At 51.9% G+C, this 21,519-nt stretch overlaps 3 protein-coding genes across 3 annotated transcripts; 1 reads left to right on the forward strand and 2 right to left on the reverse strand.

Moving 5' to 3' along the window:
• Window positions 1-5,243: 5,243 nt before the first annotated feature.
• On the reverse strand, window positions 5,244-7,845 carry EAH_00001090 (protein kinase, PfPK7 homolog, putative; the record flags this gene model as incomplete). The annotated part of the gene is made up of 7 exons (XM_013396069.1): window positions 5,244-5,333; window positions 5,454-5,618; window positions 5,884-5,997; window positions 6,330-6,466; window positions 6,678-6,905; window positions 7,099-7,365; window positions 7,728-7,845. 7 exons carry the CDS (start codon window positions 7,843-7,845, stop codon window positions 5,244-5,246), a joined length of 1,119 nt encoding a protein of 372 aa, XP_013251523.1.
• A 5,428-nt stretch (window positions 7,846-13,273) lies between these two features.
• On the forward strand, window positions 13,274-13,789 carry EAH_00001100 (hypothetical protein, conserved; the record flags this gene model as incomplete). Its single annotated transcript, XM_013396070.1, has 1 exon — window positions 13,274-13,789. One exon carries the CDS (start codon window positions 13,274-13,276, stop codon window positions 13,787-13,789), a length of 516 nt encoding a protein of 171 aa, XP_013251524.1.
• A 143-nt stretch (window positions 13,790-13,932) lies between these two features.
• EAH_00001110 (GTP-binding conserved hypothetical domain-containing protein, putative) lies at window positions 13,933-20,093 on the reverse strand (the record flags this gene model as incomplete). Its single annotated transcript, XM_013396071.1, has 12 exons — window positions 13,933-13,978; window positions 14,524-14,679; window positions 14,896-14,940; window positions 15,164-15,494; window positions 15,664-15,750; window positions 15,871-17,866; window positions 18,051-18,213; window positions 18,422-18,540; window positions 18,875-18,997; window positions 19,281-19,399; window positions 19,553-19,824; window positions 20,083-20,093. The coding sequence occupies 12 exons, from the start codon at window positions 20,091-20,093 to the stop codon at window positions 13,933-13,935; spliced, it is 3,468 nt and encodes a 1,155-aa protein (XP_013251525.1).
• Window positions 20,094-21,519: the final 1,426 nt, after the last annotated feature.

Raw genomic sequence — 21,519 nt, forward strand, 5'->3', positions numbered from 1 at the left:
TTGCTTGGGGCTGGACGACCTCGTATGCATAGAGCGCCAACGCCTTCCAAGAAATATAAGGTCCGTTACCTCCTTAACTTCCAACTCCCCTCCATATTGGCTTTTAATCCTTTTGTGGCTTTGGTAGGATTTTTGATTCACCTAAAGTTGATATGCATAGCAGAGGCACCTACATGAGGCGTTACAGCCATGTGCCGTGCGCCCTGGCTAACACAGGGGCTAGAAAACTCCAGTTTTGCATTCATATGGTGCAAGAGAGTTAACTACTCAATAATTGATTTGTTAATATGACAGAAGAAATAGATACTTCCGCATGACCTCAAACTATACATAGTGCAGGTGTGCTAGCAGATGACGGCATCAAGCATCAGGCGATACTATACCGAGGGTCCTCGGCCTTACATAAGAAATGTCCTGAGTTGCAATAGAGTCAGAATACTTCAGAAAAAGAGGTTTTAAGAAACATTTAAAATCCATCCCCAGTCTCCAGGAGTCATTAGTCAATCAATCTCTGTCTGCAGCACTTCACTTGCGCGCAGGCTAGTTATGGAGCGCCAAGTAAGCGTTTAACGTTTGGTCGCACTCTTTGTGCATTCACAAGTTCGAGGCCCTTGGGACCCTGCGCCAATGATGCCTGGCGACGGGACGAGTAGCATGCTGCTTCTTGGGAACTCACAGCAAATGTTGCTAGCCGGCGCGCCTGAGTGCAAGTTGAAATGCACGTTCCAACCTCAAGCAGACCATGCTGTATCTGCCGCCATTCTCTCCCCAGGAACACACTCCCTGGTGTGTCTGTGACAGCATGTGGGTTTGTGGGGTTGCCTTGCAACATTGGCTACAGCACGGTGGATTGCAACTCATGCCAGGCTCTTCTCGTCCCCGCCTAGTCTCCGCACCAGCCCCAGGACCTTAGGCCACTGTGACAAGGATGGCTAGTGCCAGGAGTGGAAGTATGCTGGTTTTTGGGAACTCTTATCCATTGCAGTTTACCACGATGACTAGCTAATATTTCGGGACCTTGCTACGTGCGAAAACGAGGCTGCCTTTCAACAGTTGGAGCTCACCCCTTTTTTGATGGCGACTCAACATGCAACCATAACCAGGCCACCTTTTCTGCGTATCCTAGCACTGTACACAACTGTTGAACACATAAGTAGCCATCAATAAGTAGCCTGCACGCAAGTAGAAATGCAAGTGGCAACCTGAGAGCATACTACATACCCTCATTGATTGCCCCAACGTCAACGAAGACAAACGGATAGATTGCTGATCCCTTCAGGTAGCCGAGCAATTCGTCAATTAGGGGCGTCGTAAGCTTTTTTCTTTCCTCTACTTTATTCAGGGGTTTGAAGTAGTGCAGTGCCACCAATTGACACGAACATCCTTAAAGAACACCCGAAAGGCAGCGGGCCCACTCACCACTCTCCAGGCGTCTTGGGCACAACGGGACGAAGGTTCGCGGGTGCTGCCCAAAAGATGTAATCCGTCATGAGCTGCAACGCACCTTCGTGCAGCTCCGGCGCGAGGTCGAACCACGGTGCGAGTGCACCCAACCCCGTTTTTTATGAAGACGCTAAGGCTTTAAACAACTGTTGAATATTCACGTTGACCCTCGAACTCAGGGCGGATTCAACTAGAGATACAAGTTCCAACTTCAGATAGAGCATGTTACACTGATTATCTAACACAGAACATGCTCCAAGTACCTCAACTCGATGAAGCCGATAACGCTGTAACCCAGGCTCCCCAACCCATACATTATTTACAGAAGAACGCATATCCAGTATATAGTCCGTTCCTCGAAACTTGAGAGGTCATTGGAACTAAACGCCGACAGTACCAGACACCCACCAACAGCGCCAGAGGTACCAGCGTCGCCTGTGGGGAAACTGTACGACAGCATGAAACCAGACTTTCTTCCGAAAAATATGTTTTAGATGAACCAAGTAAGTATGCTTGCCTCAACAATAAATCAAGTTTCCCATATAGTTGAAGGTTTGCACGTTGGGGCTTGTCTGCGCAGGGACGGTAGCTGCGAGGAGCAAAACCAGTTTCGAGACGGATAGATCTCCTAACTAGTTCTCAAACGTTGCGTTTCTTTTGTTTTTAACAATTGCAATGCTTTCTTCGATCTAGGGAAGGTTATAGCCAGTACCTAATGAACTTAAGCTGACGCCGCTTTGTTGTTCTTGCGCTCATCTGGGCCTCATGCAATTGCCTTTCCTGTGAAGTATAGCTAGATTCGCCTGGATCCCCACTACATATGCTTCTTTGACCTATACTACTTCCACTACAGCGCTGGCTAGCGTCCCAGTCCACTTCCTTCTTGGCATTTAAGCCCTGGTGGGTTTTTATATCGATGGCCGAAGCTGAAGGCTCCTGAATGCAAATGCAGCGACTAATAATCTCGTCCGTGACAAAGCCGGCGCAAATGCCAAAATTACATAGCTCCTCCGTAGAGAAGGCGCGCTGCTTTCTCGGCAGACTCGGATGGGTAGGACAGTCAGGCTCAAATTGCGAAAGACCTGTCGCTGCGTCCTACCAAGATAAGATTGCGAGTTCACTCTTCTCTCACCATAATGACGCTTTTCCTGCAACTCTCTTGCAGCGTCAGCTACTAGGAAGGAACGTACCGGGGACGGACCACGGACAACCATCTCGTCCTTCTACCGCCGACACACCCATGCATATTTTCTCCGCCGCCGACCAGGAGCGTCGTGAGTCACGCAACAAGTGGCTAGAGGCGGCTCAAGCTGTAGCGGGGAGGAGCGTAGAGGAAGAATCCAGCAAGCCATCCCTGCCTCAGCGCTTTGTGGTTGACGGAAGTGAAATATACCTTTCGACATCTCCGGTAATTCCTGGCCATTCCACTATTCACTACAAAGGTATGGCGACTAAGCTCTTCATTATGTCTTGCTTGTTTCACATGGCTTCAGTGCGTGACATTCACCGAGGGGTGTAATGTATTGCTGAGAGTAGGCGATTAAATGCTGCAATCCAGCCAACAAAGAGATTTGGCTGAGGACGGCGCAGCCCCCAAGGACTTTCTGTAGCAGCATCTCCTAATCTCGAACTCCTCCCATGAGGGCAAACTTCGTCAGAAAATGCGTGCACCTGGCTTTGCAGGCTTGGTTGAAGGGTCAGCTGTTCGTGGACGGAGCGTATTGGAAATTTGGAAGCAGCAGCTACAGCAGCAGCTCGGTGGTGAACAACAGCTACTGCACGAGCTGCTGAAAGAAACGCGTATTTCTGCACTGCGGAGGCTCGCTGAAGCAGCCGCTGCTGCTGGTGCCAACGGGGTCGTGAGTGTGCGACTGGTAACCTCTGGCCTCCAAAGCATGCATGTTGAATACACCGCATATGGGACGGCTGTGAAGGTAACACGGGCTAGTCCTTCTCCGTAGAGTTACGCGACAGTTATTAGCAGTGGTAGCGTCTTCAGCAGAATTGTAGTGGCCTCCCACGCCGCTTTGCAGCCATTATCTGAAAGAACGGGAGGCTCTGACTTAATTTTGCACGTTGCTGACCGCCATACATATATGGCTGTCAGGTCCACAGACGACCTGTTGACGCGTCTGAGGGCACCGCAGTGGGTGAGTACAGTTTTTCTTACAAGTCTGAGGTTAATTGGTGCTGTAGGAGAGCACACTGATACCCCGAGGCCTCGTACAAAGGGACAGTACTTTGTTTTGTTACTGTTTGACGATGGAACTAGGGTGCCTGCTTGTGCCTGCTAGAAGGCTTCCCCCCAGCTTCAGTTTTCAAATATACCAAATACTCAGTAGAAGGGTTTCTGCTGTCGCTCTTCGCCTTTTCCGGATCCTCACTGTGGACCTGTGCTCCAGCTCTTTGTAAGGAGAGAGACTTCACAATCACTGATATGCCTGCCGCCAATAACAGCAAGAAAGAGCATTCTAGGTGGGCAATAGAGTATTCGCACTACACCAAGGAGTTCACGGTAACATAAGCAGCGAAACATCCGTACCCAAACAACGCCGGCTTTCCGGGCTCATAGAACGATCATGTTCTATTCACCTTTACGCAAGCAACACATCAAGCAGAAGCGCCAGTAACTACTCTCCTCGTGCTATACTCTGTGGCCAACACCTGCCGGTGCCACAAACCTCACTTCCTTCCGCCCTAGCGAGAAGACGAGCCACCATGCACATTTGGCTACCATAGATGTTTAAAGAAGGATTAGAAGGCATTTTCTGGCGTTCACAAGCAATGTTCATGGCTACGGGTTACGCGACATACACGAGGGAGTCGGGCTTTCAATGCACCGCCTATCCCCATTCTGTGTTGCATTTTATGTATGTTTCTGGTTCTCTAGTTATACGCGCTTCGCAATGGACTCTATGCTACGTGCGACCGATGGGGCAGCTTTCGGCAATAGGAGGAAATTCAACCAAGGACGCACTGCGAAGATGCAGAGCGAACAGAGCAAGAGAACTGCAGAGGCTTCCCGTAAGACTGATGCAGCGCAAAGGATGCGCGCTATAGAGATAACGAGAACTAAATAAGCGTGTAGGCCAGCCTCCCCGCATAGAGGAAAAGGCCAGCTCAAGCCATCGGCGCATCTGTGTTTCTGTTTGGTTCCAAAGGGAACAGGGATAGAGACAAGAAGGCTATGGAACAGTCATGTGTGGTGATAGCTCCTTTGGAACGATGCACACGTAATCTTCCCCGCCACAGTCATACTACTTCCAGCCGGGGCGTCGTAGTTATCAAAGTAAGAAAAATGGGAGCCTCGCTAATCCAAAAGTGTAGTTCTAAGCGGCTGACTTAAATAGATCGACGCTACTCCACTGTACAAAATTCTATTCTTGGGAAGAAGCTCAAGCATTTTACAAGTTGAGAGGGGCACTGCAGCAGCCCTTCCCACAAGCAGTGACAGCCCACGGCCAAGCCACACACGCCGACAATGATTAGGGTGCCTTATCAGACGCTGTCCGCAACGCGGTAAACGCGTTGCCCTCTAATCCAGGTAATATTTCGCAGCGGTCCTCTCAAGCAGGTCGGAGCAGCGAACTACTGGTGTCTATCACGTGCGTTGTCCATAATAGATTCTTAATAGGCGGCGAACTAAGCAAAACCAGCATTGCGTTGTTTCGAAAGTTTTGAGCTGTCAGCTACTAGCCCGTGCGTGCTCCAGAGAAAAAAGCTTCAAATTCATCATGTAGTAACAAAATGCATCATGCGAAGAACTCCAACCTTTGGTGCTGTGCTGCTGTAGTGCTCGGCTAGCTGCTGGCGACAGCCCGTTGCTGAAGAAGCGTCTGGGCGTACGCGACAGCGTCTGCTTCGTTTGCTGATGTTAGCCACGGATGGTCCTGCGCAGTGCAAAAAAAGCGCCACATTCGACTGTCTCCCGTATTACTTATGTGGAGCAGCAAACAGTCGCCAGATGATAAGTACACGGCTTTTCAAAGCCTTACCAGGATTTGGCGTACAGATATACGGTCCTGCCACTCTGAATGAAGCACCCGCCGGAAGAAATCCCGCAGCTCTGGGGATATGGGCGGATTGTCAGGAATTTTAACTATTCCCTCCCCGATAGCCTCAAATAGGCCTTCTATTGAGTTCGCGCGAAATGGGACAGTCCCGAATACCATCACCTACACAGCGCCCCACGGAATAAGTAAGAAACCAAGTAAGAATCAATGGAATGAGTTGCCCGCTGACATTACTGCAATTTCGTCACTAACGTGCCGACGCGAGGCTGTCAGCACCGCATTGTGAAGCCTAATGGGTAACTGGATTCAATGCCAGCGCTATAACTGTGATGTCGTCCATTTTTCGTATTTCAGAGTCATCTAGAAACTTTCTTGCTACTTTTTGGGCCTTTTTATGCGCTGCTTGATTATGAGTGGCAGTGCGTACATAAGCGCAGATCCCCAGCGCCCAGGCATCGGCAGCGCGACCATCGTGCCCTTCGTATGATTTGGACTCTTCTACCGGGCGGAGGCACTCAGGAGCCATGAACATGTACGTACCCTGCGTTGGAACCGCCAAAAAAAACCAGATATGACAAGCACTACACTGAAAGCCACTAAACAAGCTGGCCGTCGCTCGGCCCCAAATGACACCAGCAACTTCTGGGTTAATAACAACAATAAACAAAAGGGACAAGAGCGCAACTAGCACCCAGACAAACCACGTTTCCTCGCTCAAAGCGATGCATCTGGTGCTAAGGATGTGGGGGAATCACACAGCGATGGAACGGAATTAGGAAATAACACACGTCAGGGCATGCAGCGCGAGCTCTCAGAGTTGCAAAAAACTGCTGAATACAACCCGAGTGCCGTACAATGCGCAGTAACCCGTACCTTTGTGTATCTAACCTTGCCATTTGCGCTCATTTTCTCCGCGCTTCCAAAATCCCCCAAACAGACTCGGCCGTCAGCGCCCAGGAGGAGGTTGTCAACTTTGAGGTCCCTGTGGCAAACTCCAAGGTCCTCGTGCACTGCACCACGCCGCAAAACCCCATCCAAACACCACTCGGGCAAGAACTAAGGTGCAGCCGTGAGAAGACTCTGCACAGGCTGAGCATAGAACTTCCTGGCAGAAGAGAATAGCTAAGCACTGGTTGCGCTCTAGATCTCGACGCCGGGGGAAAGATGGCGCTTATGCTCAAGAGCTCAACGACACTAGCGATGGCCTAGCGAGCTTCTCACAATATGCTAAGCCTTCGGCAGCATCACGAATAAAGCATTTAGCTTGGGCTTCAGTAAAAGTCCTCATTGTTTTCAGCTGTGGAACGAATTTCTCTCGTACTGTATCTTGAGTGGCTTCCGCTGGCAACGAGGCTGACACGTCACATTGCAGCAGGCACTTTCGCTTGAAATCATCGTCTCGGAAGTTCTTAAGGATCATCAGCGCCCCCCCTGGCATAAAACTTGTGACTGAACAGGCATAAGCACAGCAGGAATGGCAACGGACTCAAAAAACGCCCGTCAGAAAAGCCGATAGTCTAAGGGAAAAGCTGCATGACCTCAACGGCTGATTGCCACAGCAGCAAGCAGAGTTAGCATTTCGAAGATTTGTGTGGGGAATCCCAAAGGATACGGATCAAAGGTGGGACTAGCTGATGCTGACTGAAATAGACTTTGCCATCCGCTGAGTCCGGATTTGAATCAAGGATCTCCTTCAGCTTCAGACAGCGCGGATGATCTAGAAGCGCCAATATGCGGGCTTCTTCCTTCACATCTTCCAATTTGGTCATAAAGCCCATCCCAGTTGGGCCCGGGCGATATTCCCTTCGCCTCAAGAGTAATATCTTCCGGTATCGTTTGCAGCAAAAGCTTGTGACAACCCCAGTGGAAGGGTTTGTCTCCTCTACTCGAAAGACGCTGGAAAGTTCAGCTGAGAATACAACGCAATCACTCCGCATTTCTTCCCTAGAATCCTGCCGAATCATACACCTCCAGGAACTGAGGAACTGGCATGCCCCTCGGTACCCAATGCCAAAGAATCTTCAAAGTCGTCCAAGAGGCAACTGACTTTTTCACAAGCACACAGCAGCAACTCCCGCATGAGATAGTGAAGGAACAAAAGACTGCTTCTTCGGTATCTCATGCGCGCACATGCCTGCGAGCCAGCTGCGGGACGGCTTGCTAGAAAGAGCGGTGAAACACTAGCCGCGAACTTCCGCATCAACTAGTTGTTGCATGCCGCCCCAACCCCAATGTTTGCTAGCTTGCAAATCTAGACAGAATTTTCCTCACTGCTCGCTAACTTCTCGCAGACGCGATACTGATTCAGCCAGGCGCTGCCATCTGGTAGCCGGCGCTTTGAAACCACTCGGAAGCCAACTCCTTCCATGCGGGGTGATGGGCGGCGCATTATCGATGCCAGGGCAGTGTCATGTTGGGCTGTCTGCTGTATACGGGTAGCTCTGATACTCGTTGGTGGAGAACGGCACTCACGTTCAAATGACTCGGGAGCAATTTAACGCAGCAAACTAGTTCCGGCCAACGGGTGTCGACTGATTTAACTGGATTTACGAATAATCAAGTCGCCCTCGGCTCGCCTCATGAAGCGTTTGCCAAGGCACGAAGGCCTGGGCGGCTGCCCCCAATAGGGGAGGCATTAAGGTGCGTCTTGCTGGCTCGTCTGCACGGCAAAGCCACACAGACAGTCCTGCATTGGTTACTTTACCAGTGACTCTAAGTTGGTGCTGTGCATATGAGCGAACCATATGACGAAACCCTTGTTCCGGCGAAACCCCTGCTGCTCCCACTCTGGCGAAAGCTATCTTTTGCTTCCGCGGGGGTGCACCGGCCACTAGAAGGAGCTAGGCTCCTGATATTATATGGCAGAAAACGATGTCAAGAGCGAAATTATGGGCGATTTCAACGGGAAAAGCACTAAATGCGGTAAGCAAGGCGACTCTGGCGTCGAAGACGCACACGGCGGCCGTGTAGTGCGCAGGCACTACAAGTGTACTCAAATTGGAACTCTAGAGGCCTCCCCAGCAGAGAGAGCACAAACAATACATTATTAGGAGTAAACCAAGCCACATTACACAGCACATACCGCTATCAGACCAAGAGTGCTCTGGGGCTGGCTGTGAGACTGGCAGTGTAGCCGAGTCGTGGACCCGCAACGGGTCAGCATGCGGATTATTGTTATTATACTTACTCCTTTGGGAGGATTGGACCCGGGGTATGAGTGAGAGACTGTTCTTTGATACTTTAAGGTTATTTTAATTAAGGGTTGTGCGCTGAGTGTAGCATGTATATCGGGTTCGCACCTAAATAGGTATGTGTACATAAAAAGTAGTGGCAGCTGAGAGCGCTGTTCACTACAGTAAAGCCAGGAGGCACTTTAGGCACGCCGAAATTAGGTACTCTGAGAAGCGGGTTTAGGCGTGAAGAGATGCTATTATGCAGCTGCAAGAGTGGTTTCTGAGCTTGAAACGGCTTTGGCTTCAACTCCTGCATCAGCATCTATCGTCTGGGCACCACGGGGATGGGTTGGTGGTAGTGGGACAGGAGGTTTATTGCAGTTCAGCTCACTCCAATTAGTGCATGCAGATGAGATTTTCTCTTTCTGTGTATTTGCTTCGGGCGTCAGGCGGGTTGCGGCCCCGTTGACGGCTCTCTGCTACTCAATACTACTCTCCCGCTACATCACGCGTACGTGCGTGCCTCCAGTGTTAACTGAATCGAACCCCCCACAACTATCCATGCACCTGGGATACGCTTAAATAGTTCGATGTGCCGTGGGTGAGGCGCCGAAGATCGAGTAGGCTGACGTATCAGAAGGCTTGTGCGATGGGCTAAACTGTGTTTATGTCGTACTTCAGAATGGCCTTTCCGCCAATGCAGGCGATGGTGGGAGACAACCTGAAACTAGTGCTCAACAGAGTACAGCCGCAGTCAATTGTTGTGCGCTGGAAGGCTTGCCTGCAAGATCAATCACTATTCACGGATGGTTTTCTTCTGTACAAAAACTTGTCCCTAGATGGTGTGTCTTCAGTTTGCAGTCTGGCTGGCTGCAGCAATTTGGGTCATAATGATGCCTCTGCAACTCTCGGCGCTGGAGGGCACTACACCTTGCAGCGGTGTTTATTTAGGTTTGGGTTTCAAGAGGCTATTTGGGCACCTTTGCAGGTGCCGTAGTTGTTCCTCCACCGTTTTCAGTACTCTACTGGGCATGCCCTCACTAGTTCGTTCCACTCTTGCCGAATCAACCTCCTCAACACGTCCCCAGTTCGCCTAAGTGGAAACTAGGAAACTCTTACGTAACGCGAGATAGCTGCCCTTTGAGATCCAGTGGCTTCCTTGGTTGACTATTCTCTCCATCGTACGCTGTGCCTACCACCTTCTTGCAATAGTTCCACTGTTGACTGCAACGCCAAGCATGTTGCCCGTTGAGGGGTCAGTAGCAACGGGAAACTTGCTTGGCGTTGCAGTCAACACCAATCCCTCAAGGTGGAAACCTCGATACTTGATTTTTCACGAGAATCCCTACGATTTTGGCGGATTTCTGTTGTGTGTTGTAATGTCAAATGAAGAAGTTGAAGGCGGATGTTCGGTGTGTATAAATCATACTGGTCATTGCATTAGCGATATAACTACAGTAAAGGGGAGGAAACCACTGGAAGGTGCCTGCACGCTGTGGCCGTTCCTAGGCGCTATTTAGGTTCATCATTACCCAAACACCAGACTTTGAACAGGCATCAAGGGCTGCCTAAGTCAACGGACGCGCCAGAATTCACAAATATTTGCGTTGGTTTTCCGCTCGACAATCCCTTTGCGTGGCGCGCAGCTACCTTACTCTGCTCATGCAAGTAACTAAATTCATACGCATAGCCTGCAGTTTAGCTCCTTACTGCACCTTTTATATTCCGTTTGGGAAGTTATTCGTCGAATTCGACTTCTGTCTCCGGGAAGCAGGTCATTCAACTGCCAGGAGAGGCCCTCCACTTGAGATAATGCTTCTATAGTCAGCATGTATTTAACCTAGCTTGCGCGCTTTTGAACCGTAGTACCTTGTCTAAGGGCAGAGTTCAGATCCCTTGGAGTGCCGTTCATTCATCCGAAAGCAAGGCACTGTGGGACGGGCCTCAGATTTTCGCAATTTCATACTACTAGAAGAGTTGTTGCTAGCACAAACAACAGATCAAGCATGAAAAAGGAAAATCCTAGTTATCACCTTGAGAAAGAGCGTTTTCCCACCAAAGAATGTTTCAAGGACCTCCCTCTCATGCTCGGACCCGCTTTAACCTCCTCCCATTCCCGTGTCGAGAATGGTTTCGTGAATGCTAACACTCATTCGCTTCTGGCGAGATGCCTCTCCGCAATTCAGTGGAAACTAAATTGCTCCTACTGTTCAGCTCGCTGCGGAGTGTATCAGGTCCACAGTTGTAGGCACGTTGGCTAATAAAGAGCAAGAAAGTGCTTTTGCAATTGTTTACCTGGTATCTGAAGCTGCGGATAGGAGGTGCAGTCTAGCTGTCCATTCATTGGAGCACTCTGTGCACGTTTTGCCCATGGCAGACAGAGCACGAAAATCGGCAAAACCATTCAGAAAATGTGAGCTCAACTCAAGCACGAACCATATTCCATGATACGGGACTTTTCTGTTGGACCAGTCTAACATGGCATAATCTTAGGCATGCCGTGTGTGAGTGGCGGGATGGAGAGCATCCAGCCTCCAAGCGACACCACTATCTATGTGCCGGGGAGCAGTGAGAGTGAACCTCTCAGCTGTCCCAGCATCGTTTGCATCCTCCATCGGAGGAGCGGAACGAGTGTACGAAGAAAAGCAATACTAGCAGGGGGGCTAAGCAAAATCCACGTGCAAAGAGAGCTTCCGTAGTTCACTGCACACGTAATTCCCCTGCCACTGGCAGGTTTATTTCCAGTACGGGAGCATAGGCTACCGAAGTAAGTGGAATGAGTTGCTAGCTGCTCGAAGGGTGCATTCCTAAAGGGTTTGCTTCAGTGGATGAATATTATTCCATCGCACAAGAGGCTACCCTAATTGACAAGTTGAAGCAGACAATGCGGCACGCCTTCCCAACGGTTGCGACCCCTCCGAGCCGATACGTAGACGCCAGCAGTAGATGATGAGGGTGCGTAATCTAGCAGATGTGCTCTCACTGACCTCACAAACACGTTTTTTTGCAACGGCTCCAGCAAATATTAGACAGCTGGGTTCTCCATCGTCCACTTTGAACCTTCAACTTTGTTTTGAACACGCGTTCCAAGAGGAACGAGGAATACCTTCTTGGCTCCTCGGCTAAGGCATCTATATGATTATTTCCCACTGAAAAAGCAATTTCGGCTCTCTGATGGATGATATGAAAGATCTCAGTGCGATATTACTCTTACCCGTTGATCTGCTCCCCGCTGGAGGGCAACTACAGATCAATCTCCATTATTGTAGACGGGGAAAGGCTGGATCAATTTCAGACCGTGTTGGGAGGGTATCAATACATGCATTTCCCGGAGAAAGCCCTCCGTAACACGCAATTAATCAGCGCTAAATTGCAGTCCGCTTCGCCATTCGGATGGGGCCCGTAGCTCGTGTATGTCCTTTTGCAGCATGCGGCGCAGTCAAGCGGAACGAGTGGAAAATCTTAGCCGAGGACTGTCGTGAGTTGCGGTAATGCCAGAATATTTGGGAAGAGTTCTCCCAAACATATATAACCTCCCTTCCAGGCATCAGGGGCGCTGGGCGCAGTGGTATAAGGAGCTGTGGCTGGTGGGGCAGGACGCGGGCTGTCCGGAGTTGCAGGACTCGTTGCTGCAAATCCCGCTGCAAGTTAACTCCACAAGTAAGCACATCGAGGCCTCCTGCTGATGTTCCACCCCAAAAAAGTAGTATTAATGCACTCATTTGCTCCTCAGAAGCCAGCCCGTGTGCGAAACACTGGTACCCGCTTCAGAGGGTCCACGGTACACGCCGCATGAAGTTGCATATTCTCAGGTACGAACTCTGTAAAATTATTGCCTTACAACTTGGCGTGCATATTGATTCACTGGACTTCGAGCATAATCACACCTCACCAGCGTACGAGGTAGAAAGGAGTGGTGCGTTACAGTGGTGCGTTACACTCAGTCAAGCTAGGACGGATTAAGCTTCAGAGCAAATTGAAGGGATCTTCTTTTTGGGTTTGTAGCGTTGCAGCACATACAAATATGCATACTTGGGTTAGAGCAAACATAGTACCAGCTGTGCATGCAGCTTTTCTTAAGGATTGTGTGCCGCTTTGCTTTGGGCAGGAGTCGAGATCATCGACCACCTACAGGCTAATTAATTAAAACACAACCTCAGCACATAAGCACTAACATTCTTGCAAAATCCTAAGCAAAATGATGCCAAATATACCTTTCTTAATGTGCCTAGTTGCTATGCTGCGCATCTGGAGCACTCGCATGGTCCCGGACTAGCGCTAGCTACAACCGCACGCGCCCAGGTGCGCGTGCGGAAGTCGAAAGAAATCAAGCTCTCATGTGCCCACGGTCTCCCTGACTTTTCATTAGTTCTTAAGCAGTGTTTTTTTGGATTATCTTCACGCTTTGACAAGCATTCTTCATCAGAAAGCCTGGTGAGCGAAGCCACCTGCGTGACCAGTCGGGTGGGGGCTCCCGCAATCCTCGCAACGTTCCTTCCTTGCATTATTTCATTTCAGTGAACCATCAGTGTAATTTTTCTTCATTCAGTTGGCAGTGAATACTCGCCGTGAATCCAGAGTTCCTGGTTCCAAAGAAGGCGCCGCCGCTCGCCGCCAGTACGCGCACACAATCCTTCGCTGACCATGAGAAGCTTCGGGGCGATTTCTGCCATTCTGGCAGTCTTCCTGTCCTCCGCAGATGCTGCGCTTGAAAAGAATGCGGTGATGTGGCCTGTAAATGGATCAATCAAGGTTTCAAGCCCCTCAGCACCGTCAAGTTTTGGTGTCGAGCTTGTCGACTGCCTCAAGATTGATGTGAACTTTGGCAGCAACTCTGTGCAGGTAACTCTGCCAAGTGGGGAGACTGCCACACTTGTTGGTAAAGAGCAACTGAATCAGCAGGGGGGTCAGATGGTCTTGCTCATGTCCAAGTATGGCGATCAGGGCCACATCGTTTTCAATGGTGAGGACGTAACGGGTAACTTCGACCAACGCGAGCAAACCTTCGCCTCACCAAGTTGCTGGATATCCAGAGTGCGCATCACAGGTGGGGAAGGTGGTGAATTGCCGTCGGATATGCATGTCTTCATATCCAAGGAAATCGTAAATTCCTTCAAGGAAAACCACCGCAAAGACTCCGCAGATGCGGTGTCGGAGTAAACAAGTGTCCTCGCGGTGCCTTTCGAGCTGTTTCAGTCGTGGTTGTAGGAAAAGTACGCCAGATGCCCGTGTTTTGAGAGCGTGTGCGTATACGCACACTACAGCGTCCCCCGAGGGAATGTGCCAGAGACACCCTGTTGTGGCTATTCTGGTTCGCGCCTCTGGCAGGGGCTATTTTGCTCCGTTGGTCTGCAGGCAGCGTGACACGGAAACCGTAGACACGGCAAATGACTTTATTTGGGAGCCGTCGAGAATGACGACTAACCTGGGGCGCAATGTAGTGACTTGGGGCAGTGTTCCTAAACACAAATTCCGCTCCGGACTTCCGGACTTTTGACAGGGACCATACGGGTCTTGGAAGAGATGGACAGGAGTCTTAGTTGCCCCAGCACGGTTTAGGCCTTGTGGACTAGCTTAGCTCGCTTCTATCCACAGCGACGGTACAGTTATGCTGCAATTTGTAAGGTTTTTATTTGGTAGGAAACGGGAGAATAGCTCCTTTAGTTTAACCCAGGTCATGATCATTTGCTCAGCGTATCTAGTGCGGGGTGCTAGACTTTGGTTAGATTCTAGGACTGCCTTTTTTCAATGCTAGTCTTCAAAAAGCATGTGATACACGCTTTGCTCCCCGCGTATGGGACATCTGCACTAACAGCAGCAACAGCTGCAAGGACGAGATGCACCAGATGTGGCTGCAGGGCCACATAAACTAAGGAGAAAACTGCGGATATTACCGACGGGCGTGCAGCAATGCGTCCAGAGCTTCCTTGCGGATTTCCTCAATGTTTTGGCGAGGGGTATGCCCTCTTCCTGCTACTGCAGTCTGGGCCGCTTGGTTTCGCTGTTGCAGCTCCTTGCGTTGCCTGTTCGCTTTTTTGCCAAGTTTTTGTCTGCCGAACAATCAGCCATGGCACAGACAGCACAAATGAAAGGGCCACCCCAGCCAATGTTATGATGAAGCGCCAAACCTCCGGCTTCACCTGTCGTAACCGGGCAACGTGCAGACTAGTCACGCACGCATAGCTTCTTATGTGCGGGCGCAGTACACCTCACTCCCTGTGAACGACACATATTTAAGCTTAGTGTGTCCAGCCATTGTGGCCTACCTGAAAGCTGCAAGAAGCTGCACCTTCGACGGGCGTGGCGCCTCCCTAAGCAACGGTGAGGAAGGCAGAGATGAAGAACGAATAAGCATCGACCAAAGCTATCAGCATTCCTCTCAGCATGCTCAGCAGCAAGCAACAACAGTACGCTTGCGGCAGCATGGCGCTGCTAATTAAGTACTTTTTAAACGAATGACACTTGCAGAAGTGAAGGGATGGGGGATTCTGCACGGTCGCAGGCATGGGCGAGAAGACATGTGACAGTCCTTACCTGGCGAGCGCTGGATGCGCTCTTGCCCACCGGGCCCATTTTCTGTAGGCAACGTCCCACGTCATTTCCTTTGAACGGCCTTGTCTCTTGTTACTTTTCTTTGCCAGCTCCTTCAGTCGGCGTTCCTGGCGCCGTTGCGCGGCGGAGAACAAAAGAGAATCCGCAGTACTGCGGTTCCTTTCCTCAAATGATTGGTACCTATCTGTCGGGCGGTGGGCCTCTCGGGCACGCTGCAGGAGAATCTGAAGGGCCAGGCGTTTCGCCGTCCCTTTGACACGATCTCCCCCAGTACCTATGTACTCCTCAGGAATGCTCCGAGGATTTGACCATCCTGAATGGCGCCAAAACAGGTCCTTGCAGCAGGCTAGACGCTGCTCTGCAGCCAAGATAGCCTATGTTCGAGTCGGCGGATATTCGAACTAGCCTCATTGCCAAACTCAACGAAAGGGAAGAAAGGGATGGGTAACACGGGGACGAAGACACGCCATTGGGACGCTTACCCACGCTGCTTCTTTGGGCACTCCCCTCGGCGCCTTGCCGCTCTGCACCTTCGCTGTTAACGATTTTGCTGGCCTGGGAAGCGTCACCTGTGACACGTGCAGACGAGGAGACGCGCCATCAATGCACTAACTACCCTTGGACAGAGCAATCGCGTGTAGAGAGGAATAGCACACAAGAGGGGCTCAGGGGCACCTGGCGAGACGCACCAACTGGCAAGAGCTCGTGACGCCATTTCTGGTCAAAGTTGCGCTGCATATCGAGCTCATGGAATCCTGTGTAGTTCGATGGGTCTGGAGCGCTGCCAATGCGGCCTCCCGCCCGCGTTCGGCTGCACCCCAAATCTTCAGCTGCGAGCGTTTCTTCATCGAGAAGTACCGCGCCACCTAAAGGCGCCCTGGATGGGGACCGCCTGAAGACACCGTGTTTGTGTAGGCGGGAGTTGGACTTCCGCTGCTGCTGCTGTTGCTGCTGCTGCTGGGCTTTGAGAACAGCACTCAAGTCTGGAAAAGGCCCGTGACCGCCTTCAACCTCAGCTGATTGTACTTCGCTTGCTTGAGACAGGGACTGCAACTTCATTGGTGAGTAACGTTTGTAATCACCGCGGCATGATCCCAAGTGAAGCGTTGCTACGCTTCCCGCTGCGTCTTGCTCCCAAGGAAGCCCCATGTCAACTTCCACAGCGGCGTGACCAACACGTCGCGCTCGCCAGTCGTTGGCACGAAGGATATCTAGCGGTCGCTTGCTGGCAGGCAGAGCTGGAGCCTCCCAGGGGTCGTCTTGCACTGCTGTGCTGGGGCTCTGCTTTCCAGCCAGCTGCGGATGCGATACCTCTGGTTCCGGCCACTCCGCCATCAGGGCAGAAGCCTCATCCAAAGGAACAAGAACCTCTGAGGTGGCTTCGCAGTCGGTGTGGCCCTTGAAACCCATGTCCTGCGATTCGAAGCTCTGCAACCCGGCTTGGTCAGCAACAGCTCCTGAGGATTCAAAACGAACCTCTCGAAACACCGTAGCGGCCCATGCGGAATCAGTGCCCCCTGCAATGGGCCCAGAACTTACTCCTTTCTCGCGCAAAGAGCATGAAATCAAGGCATGTGGGACGGGTACAACCACGGGAGAGGAGTCGGTGTCGATCTCTCCCGCAGATCTAGAGTCGGTGCCTATCTCTTTCGTGTATCTGTCAGGCACAGCGTCCGCAGATGGCTCTCGCTGTGGCTGCGTAGATTCGTGCACACGCCGAGGCTGGCAAGGAGTAGGCAGCAAATCCCCAATGAGGGCTTCAGCGCAAGACATATCCGGCAAAGGCAACGCGCCTGCGGCTCTATCCACAGCGGCGGCGAGCGCAGAGCTCAACGTGTTCTCTTCCCTAATGGCCTCTTCCGCCTCGAATGCATCTCCACCCACTGAGTCTTCTCCGCCTTCAGCCTGAGAAGAGACGGGCGCGAGCCTGAGTTGCCCGCACTTTGAGTGGCCTTCGCCTCCAGCCGTGGGGTCTTCGGGTACAGCACCCGCACAAAACGCATCACTAGCCAAGGCACCTTCCCTCTGGGTGTGTCCCCGATCCAGAGACCCGTTAGTCGTGCTGGCGAGCGAAGCTCCCCAGCGCTCAAGAGCGCGGGCAACGGGGTCATCTAGGGCTTGCCCTTGTTGCTGCCTCTGTCCCCGAGGTGCCCAAGGGGCTGCTGCAACGGTTACCGCTAACGTACTCGTTGACCTCGTCTGTTCAGTTGCCAACGAAGAGCTCGCATCCTTCTCCACTTTGCGGGACTCCTTCTTCAAGCGCCGCGCCTCGGCCAAATTGGCTGCCTGTATTGCTCGAGCAAAACACAACAACCCCCTGCCCACCTGTGTGCCCTGCTGTGCCCGCCGAGTATCTGCAGCACTGCACTTAATGCTCTGCAACCGGAAGTGCCTTTCATAGAACTGAGGTGGGCTTTCTGTTAAAAAGCACGCAAACAAGAAGAGGAAGAGTAGGGTCCGCAGAGAAGGGAGAAGCCCATGAGCAGCCCTGTTCCCTCTGCTTGCCTTGAGGCGGAGTCTGCCAATGACAAGTTCCTTTGACAGGCGCAGCTTGTCGATTTCCGCACGAAGAGAGTCCATGCCTCGGTGACGCAGCGCACTGACGGCCAAGGGGGCGCCTGCACATCCTTTGAACCTCTTGACCTCTTCTGAAGCCTGCAGAGCAAGGCAATCCGTCCTTGAGAGCTTAACGCATGGGTCACACCCATCGCGTCGTCAGGCCTTGGGGCCTAGAAGGAAGCAAACGGAGCTTCCCAGCTAGGCTGCCGCCGCCTCCGTCCGGCACGGAATGAGAAACGTGAACGCAAGCGCAGGAGCTTTCGAGCTGCAATTGTTAGACTACACGGTACGGGGTTTGTCGCAAACACACGATCTGGAGAATCTTGATGAGGGCCTTTTGCTCTGGAAGGTCGGCCTTTGTCAGCACGAGCTGAAATGGGATACGGCGCCGCTCGAAGAAAGACAACAAAGAAATGTCGCTTGCCTTCAGCCCCCAACGCGCGTCGACGAGGAGGAAGACTCGCTTCAGATTCCTGACAACAGGCAGCCCCAGCAGAAGCAACAGGAACAGCTGCAAATGGGTTTTTCATTGGTAACAGCCAAGCTTTTCCCACCCACGCGTTTGCGCCTGCCTCAAGGCCTACTTGAGCCATTGCAATCTTTCAGCAACCAACTGTGTTGAAATCTAGTGTGTGTCTGCACATAGGAAGGAGACCCGCTGCGCTTCTGCAGTAGGCGCACGGGCGAGCCTTCAGGTAGAAGAGAGACATTTCTGTCCATTGCAACCTCTTGGCAGCATCCGCCTCAGCGTAGCCGTATCCCGGAAGGTCGACGAGGCACAAACAGCAGGGAGATCCGGCCTGAGATGCACAGCACGGGGCCCTGTCCTTTCGCCAGTCCTAGAAAGCTGTTTCCTGCCTACCTACTCTTGTTGTCTGCAATGTTACAACTCCCTCCATGCAACAGTCTCCTGTCTGCCTGTGCATGTGGCCTTCTCAGTGTTTTTTGCATTCCTCCTCCGTGTCTCTCAGTCGGCACAGCTCGATGGTGACCCCCTAGCTACGTCTGCCGGTCTACCCGTTCCAGCCCTTTCCCTGTTTAAAAGACCAACGGCCTCAGCAGCGCTAGGATAGGGGAGCTGGCTGAGAGCCAGGCGGGCAGTGTCAGCATTGGTTTTGACGTCTGAAGGCCCACCTTGAAGAAAAACAACGCTTGGGTGCTGCCCGGCCGGCGCGACACCGCGGCAGTACCGCTGCGCCCGCAGAGTTCATTGAGCAGCGTACTTTTCCCGGCATTCGAGCGGCCCGCAAATGCCACCTGCCGCAAACACAACCCCACCAACGTAACACGTTGTTCACTCGTTGCTCCCTTCCTCAAGCGCTCACAACACGCATCCCTCCATACGCTCCTTCCGACGCTCCCTCGGGCCCTTGGCTATCCTTCGCCAACTGTGGAAGGCCCATTGCATACAACTCACACTTCAAGGGCACACAGACAAAACCACCCCCTCTACAGCCAGCGCCTTCTCTCCCTCGTCCCTGCAGCCCGCCCCAGTCTCAGTCTTTGTCTTGCCCGCCTGTCTCTGCTCGCTCAGGCTTACCTCCGGATACAAAGGAGGCGGCAGCTCCTCCACTGTCAGCGCCTTTTTCCACAGCCGCAGACGAGGCTTCAGCTGCTGCAAGAAGAAAGGGCACCGTGCCGAGACCGAGTGGGGGTCCCCTAACAACAAAACACACGAAATCCGGTCTCCCTCCACGTGTGCGATATAGAAGCCCATCAAAAAGCCATTCATTAATGCCAGAAAGGCCGCCAAAGGGCAAGACAAGGGGCTGGAGAGAGAAATTGCTCTGGGCCCGCGAAGCTCTCACACACCTATCTTTAACAGACGCTGTGCCCTGTGGCAGCGGGGCCTCCCGAGGCCTTCCCTCAGCACATGGTGCTGAATCTTTGGGTCAAGGCGCTTGATGGCGCGTAGGCGCCGCCGCAGAGGAATGAGTTGTGGGGGTGGCCCTCCCGAAGAAGAGATCCCACGAGCCCCCAAGGAAGGGGTTATGCCGAGAGGCACCAGGTGAAGAATGGACCCAAGATTGCCATTACAAACCGATAACGTCCAGTAAGAACCCCAAGAAGGGTCTCTTTTCCGGCTGTGAACACGCAAAAACGGGACAGGCCAGCGGTCCAAAGATTCCTGTCTGCGCCTTACGGGGGAGAGGAGGGGCCAGTAAGGGCGGGCGGCAAAAGAGGCCGGAGGAACCCGGCTATGTAAAGCCAGACAGTCAGAGGGGGACGGCAGTAGAGGGAGACGGGAAAGCAGGTGCCCCACAAGGAGAGGGAGCGGCAGCAGGGGGCCCCGGGATGGGCGAGCTGGGGCAAGACAAAAGCAGCAAGAGAGAGGGGCCGACCCCAAACCCATTCCTCGCGTGGCCCTAAAGATTCAGCGGGACACTGGAGGCGAATAAGAGAAAAGAAGACAAAAAAAAATCATTGGAAGGAAGCTGCTGTGCTCTCGACAAGCATACGCCTATGGAAGGAACTGCCGTGCCCTGTACTCCGGTAAGCCCGCAAGGGAACACACTGCAAAGGCTAGAGAAAAAACTCCGAAAAGAAATGAAGAGGAATGATTAACTGCGACAGAATTCCATCTAATTAACACTTCATCAGTAAGTCGGCATGAGCTCCTCGCCAACAACGCGGAGCTGCCCATGACTGGGGCCTGGGGCTGGGCGAGCATGCCCGCTCAACGCGGCAGCGCCTTTATGGGAAGACGATGAATTTAGAACTTAATAGCTTTGGAAAGTTTCAACTAATGCTTTGGTGGATTTTGCATCAAGAACAAAGGCGAAGGTAGAACACCAGCGAAGGCGACACCGGCACATATCTGTGCCCAGTACATATGCGTCACTATCTGGATCCCGAAAGCCTTGATAGCCTCTGGTGGCTTCAGGATATGCAGGCATGGTGGAAAAGATCTTGTTTACTGGAAGAGAGGTATTCAAGAATAGGGGGAAAATGAGACTATTGTAGACCTTCGCGCCCGAAATAAGTGTAGCGGCTTCACCGGCGAGCCGAGCCTTGCAGGAGCACCACGCAGGCCCGGCCTCGTATTCTGTTCAACATACGCTTCTATCTAGCCCATCTCATGCATGTAAATATTACCCATTTACACGTGGGCAGTAGGTCAACGCTTCCAAATTCTTCTGGCCGTAGACGTACTGTCGGCCATCACTCTGAGGGAATAAGTGGCAACAAGCAAGAAGCAACAACCCTGGTCATGCTTATATTTTGTTTCTGTTTAGCTTGTGTTCGGTGCTGGCGTACCATAGGAGACGGCGCTGTAGCAAGAGCTATCTTTCCAGGAGAAGTCCAGAGAAACCACAACTCCTGTAGAGCAGCCGGAGGGACACGATGGTGGACAAACCAGTAGAGAAGGCAGACTCAGCAACGAAAAGCAAATTGCACAGGATATACCCTCTGTATATAGGTTCTCGCTAACCACAATCAGGGTTTTGTAGATAGGAGTTCACTCCCGTGCAGCCCCTTATGCAGCGACTCACCCCATAGGCATCGAGGCGTGAAGCCACATCATCATCAACTCATTTTGCCGCCCAGTCAGCATCTACATAGTAGACGCTCAGCACTAAAGAAAATTTGCTTGCATGCTAAGTAATGCGTCCAGCGGATACCGTTTACCCGAACACTCGTATACAATCGCGTTCAAAATATTCCAAATTCGGTGAATTTCAATATACTGAAGACCCATACAATCGCGTTCAAAATATTTCAAATTCGGTGAATTTCAATATACTGAAGACCCATAGTGACAAGAGCAATTCAAAAAT

This window comes from Eimeria acervulina, genomic scaffold, assembly GCF_000499425.1.
Source record: "Eimeria acervulina Houghton genomic scaffold, Eah_scaff3, whole genome shotgun sequence".
Taxonomy (NCBI): domain Eukaryota; phylum Apicomplexa; class Conoidasida; order Eucoccidiorida; family Eimeriidae; genus Eimeria; species Eimeria acervulina.